Source organism: Oncorhynchus keta, chromosome 21 (assembly GCF_023373465.1).
Source record: "Oncorhynchus keta strain PuntledgeMale-10-30-2019 chromosome 21, Oket_V2, whole genome shotgun sequence".
Classification (NCBI taxonomy): domain Eukaryota; kingdom Metazoa; phylum Chordata; class Actinopteri; order Salmoniformes; family Salmonidae; genus Oncorhynchus; species Oncorhynchus keta.
The window spans coordinates 32,415,657-32,419,257 of record NC_068441.1 but is presented as its reverse complement, the minus strand read 5'-3'; the positions used below and the strand labels follow the sequence as shown (position 1 = coordinate 32,419,257).

At 40.7% G+C, this 3,601-nt stretch overlaps 1 protein-coding gene across 1 annotated transcript; it reads right to left on the bottom strand.

Annotated features, from left to right (window-relative positions):
- Nucleotides 1–778: 778 nt before the first annotated feature.
- On the bottom strand, nucleotides 779–3,043 carry LOC118400490 (green-sensitive opsin-4). Its single transcript, XM_035797407.1, has 5 exons — nucleotides 2,603–3,043; nucleotides 2,251–2,419; nucleotides 1,950–2,115; nucleotides 1,616–1,855; nucleotides 779–1,492 (listed from the first exon to the last, which is right to left on the bottom strand). The coding sequence occupies exons 1-5, from the start codon at nucleotides 2,964–2,966 to the stop codon at nucleotides 1,391–1,393; spliced, it is 1,041 nt and encodes a 346-aa protein (XP_035653300.1). The 5' UTR covers nucleotides 2,967–3,043; the 3' UTR covers nucleotides 779–1,390.
- Nucleotides 3,044–3,601: the final 558 nt, after the last annotated feature.

Below are 3,601 nucleotides of genomic sequence, written 5' to 3'. Positions count from 1 at the left end.
TTTTTCATAGCTCAGTCTAGGCCCCTTAGTTCCAGTAAGGGGAATTCTTAACGCTACAACATACAATGTCATTCTAGATGATTTTGTGCTTCCAACTTTGTGGCAACAATTTGGGGGAAGGCCCTTTCCTGTTTCAGCATGACAATGCCCCCCGTGCACAAAGTGACGTCCATAGAGGAATGGTTTTTCAAGATCGGTGATGAAGAACTTGACTGGCCTGCACAGAGCCTTGACCTTAACCCCATCAAACATCTTTGGAATGAATTGGAACACTGACTGCGCGCCAGGCCTAATCGTCCAACATCAATGCACGGCCTCACTAATGCTCTTGATTTTTTCACTAATACCCATGATTTTGGAATGAGATGTTCGACAAGCAGGTGTCCACATACGTTTGGTCATGTAGTGTAAGTGAAAGGCTTTTGTAACAGTGTTTCTTTCATTTGCATTGGAATATTTGCATTAGTGAAATGTTGGAGAGATTCAGATGTTGACTCACATGTATTGTTACATTGACAAGTCCCTCACATCTGTTAGAATGGCATTGATGCTGTAAAATGGCTTGATTTGAAATAAGCTGCAGTGACGGTGTTTTCCAGTAGCAATGCGCAGATGTTTCATGATCATTTTCAGCTTTAAGATCTACTGATTGGAAGTAGTGTATAGTTGCTGATAAGATGTATACTACATACTAGAATTTGTGCGAATGAGATGTTATGATATTTGATGTGGATTGGAAATGAGTTGTCAAATGAAAATAATAACAGCAAAAAAGTAGTAGATTCATGCATGGATTTATTTATCTAGTACTATAATTTTTTGTTATTTATAAAATATATACAGGAAATGATGACAACAAAATAATTGCTAGCCTCACAATAACATAAAAATACAATCTCATGATACATCAAGACAAAAATGAGAGCTGTTCTGAGTTTCATCCATTTGTTACCACCTATGAGAGGCAAATCATCTGTTTGTTTTGGATGAGTATAAAATGTATGTCAAGTATATTTTCAACTACATTGAGTGACACAGTATGTGAGTGTATAGATTTGCCTTGTGAACTGGGTTGACTAGATTTTGTCTTATTGTTGAGCTCGGCTTAAGATTTCATCATTGTCAATTATAGCCCTCCAAACTATCCAACGGACTGTCTGTCGACTCAGGTGACATCATAGAGAACAAGAGATGGGTTCAGATGAATGTCAATACACTGCCCTGTTTTTGTCACTTCTGTGTTATCTGGAGTGACAGAGTCCAATCATTACAGCTCAAAACAGTATAATGTCCATTTGGTGAAAGTAGTGTGTCTTCAAAAGCAGTCCATGTAGAGCATCAGACAAGGGTAGAAATCTGAGGGCAGGAAGTGCAGGATGAGGGAAAGTCTCTATGCAGGTCCCACAGAAGACACTTCTGTCTTGCTTGTTGACACAGAAGTTTCATCTTCTTCTGCTTTCATCCCTACAGTGGCCAGCATGCAGCCACGGAACTGGGAGGGAAAATAATGAAAAGCACTGAGCATGACACATTAAGCAAACAATATATTACGTTGCTGCTAGGTCAAACTCGAAGAGTAAGTAAAAAAGGTTAAAAAAATTATAATGTTCCCAACCTGTTTGTTCATCAGAACATAGATAATGGGGTTGAACAAAGCTGAGCTCTTGGAGAAGAAGGCAGGTATAGCCATGGACTGGGCACTGAAGGCAATTCCTTTGTTGAAGAAGATGTAGGCAGCGAGGGTGGCATAGGGGGTCCAGGCGATCATGAAACCACAAACCATCAGGATGCACATACGTGTCACTTCCTTCTCAGCTTTCTGGGTAGATGCTGAGTCCTGCTGGGAAGCTGCAGCCTGAAAATGAAGATAATCAAGACATCAGAGTGGAGAACTATCATTTTGTACATTTTGTACAGCTAGACAAATATTTGTGTAATAAGTCACTTACCGCCTTGACTGTGAGGACAAGACTTCCATAAGTGAAGGCGATCAAACAGACTGGGATGATGAAGTGGCAGCTGAACATGTAGATCACATATGATTCATTGTTGAAGCCTTCGGCCAAGGTGTAGTAGTCAGGTCCACATGAGCATTGCATGCCCTCTGGGATGTACCTAAGATAAATAGAAATGCACAATATTATCATTGTGTGTGAGTGAGTACGATTGGTGCTGGATGGAGCATGACTTGAATACCATGTGAATAACATTTTATGTTACTTTAATGTTTCTACACTGGTTACAGCTTACCTGGACCAGCCAACCAGTGGGGGAGCAGCACAAGCCATAGCAGCTATCCAGGTGAATGCAACACCAGCACCAGCGTGGGAGGCAGTGAACGTGAAGCTGCCCATGGGCTTGCAGACCACAATGTATCTCTCGACAGCCAGCACTACCAGAGACCACAGGGCAACCTCACCTGGAGAATGAAACCACAATCCAAAGTCAGTTACTTCAGTTCTAAATGGATTGAAATAACTTTTAGGACAGTCCTTTTAGTTCCAAATTGATTAAGAATGACTTTGGATACAGTTTATCATTCATTTAAATCCGTCAAATCTAAGTGGATTCTATAGGTTCTGTATTTTTGAAGATTTCTTACCTCCAAGTGTAGCCATGAAGCCCTCAATGGCACAGCCCAATGGTCCCCAGATGAAGTAACCATTGACAGCAGATGTGATGGTGATGGTGAATCCAAAGAGGACCATGATCATTCCAGCTGCAGCCAAGTTGACCAGGATGAAGTTAAGGGGTTGCCGAAGCTTCTTGTTTGTGGCTGTGACATACAAGGTCAGCCCGTTGATGGGGAATCCTAAGCAGATCAGGAAGAACATATAGACAGCAAGACCATAGAATTGCCATGGAGGCGCCAAGTAGTACTGTTGGTATAGAAAAGGACTCCTTACAAGCCCAGTCCGATTGGACATGGGAATGTAGAAGTTGCTTCCTTCTGTGCCGTTCTGCATCTTTACTCAGTGGATGTCCAATGAATGCAAGAGAAAGGCAAGATGAGATTTGATCTGGCTGTGAACCTTTTGCCTATGCTAGGGTGTCCTGGCAGGGAGTTTTATACCCTTTTGGGGCCCTATGTCATTGGCTAAAATTGGCTGAATTAGCTTAGGCGTGGTTGTTACGAGCTAATTCGTTAATTGATCTTATCCTCAGATATTAGGGAAGGGATTATAACACGTAATCACTGTGGATTTTGTCTAACTCATCAGGGAATAAAGATTATCACACTGACCTTGTTTAAACGTTTGTTTTTTATTACTATACCTCTGTAGGATAATGTAACTAAGTATGGATGGGTAGTCTATAGCTTCTGCTTGCACCCAATTACCATGTAAGCGTTTTTTCAGGACATGTATGTTTGAACAGTGTTCAAATTACTAAAACCAGACATTGAGTATGTAGTAAAAATATTGTTTTTTTATCATATCGTCTTTGAGAACTAGCAATCGGCAAAATAAAAACTAGACAGTCAGAGAGACATGAAAATTCCCAAAACAATGAATTTAACAGTTTTGATTTTGTTGTTATGCTTGAGCAAAAGAACACAGGATTAGCCATGGCAAAATGCATAGAAATGCAGGAAATTAGC

Coding starts and splice junctions, on each gene's coding strand:
- LOC118400490 (XM_035797407.1), bottom strand. CDS start 2,966: ATGCAGAACGGCACAGAAGGAAGCAACTTCTACATTCCCATGTCCAAT. Junction 2,420..2,602: donor CTTCATGGCTACACTTGGAG/GTAAGAAATCTT, acceptor TTCATTCTCCAG/GTGAGGTTGCCCTGTGGTCT. Junction 1,856..1,949: donor TTGTCCTCACAGTCAAGGCG/GTAAGTGACTTA, acceptor CTTCATTTTCAG/GCTGCAGCTTCCCAGCAGGA.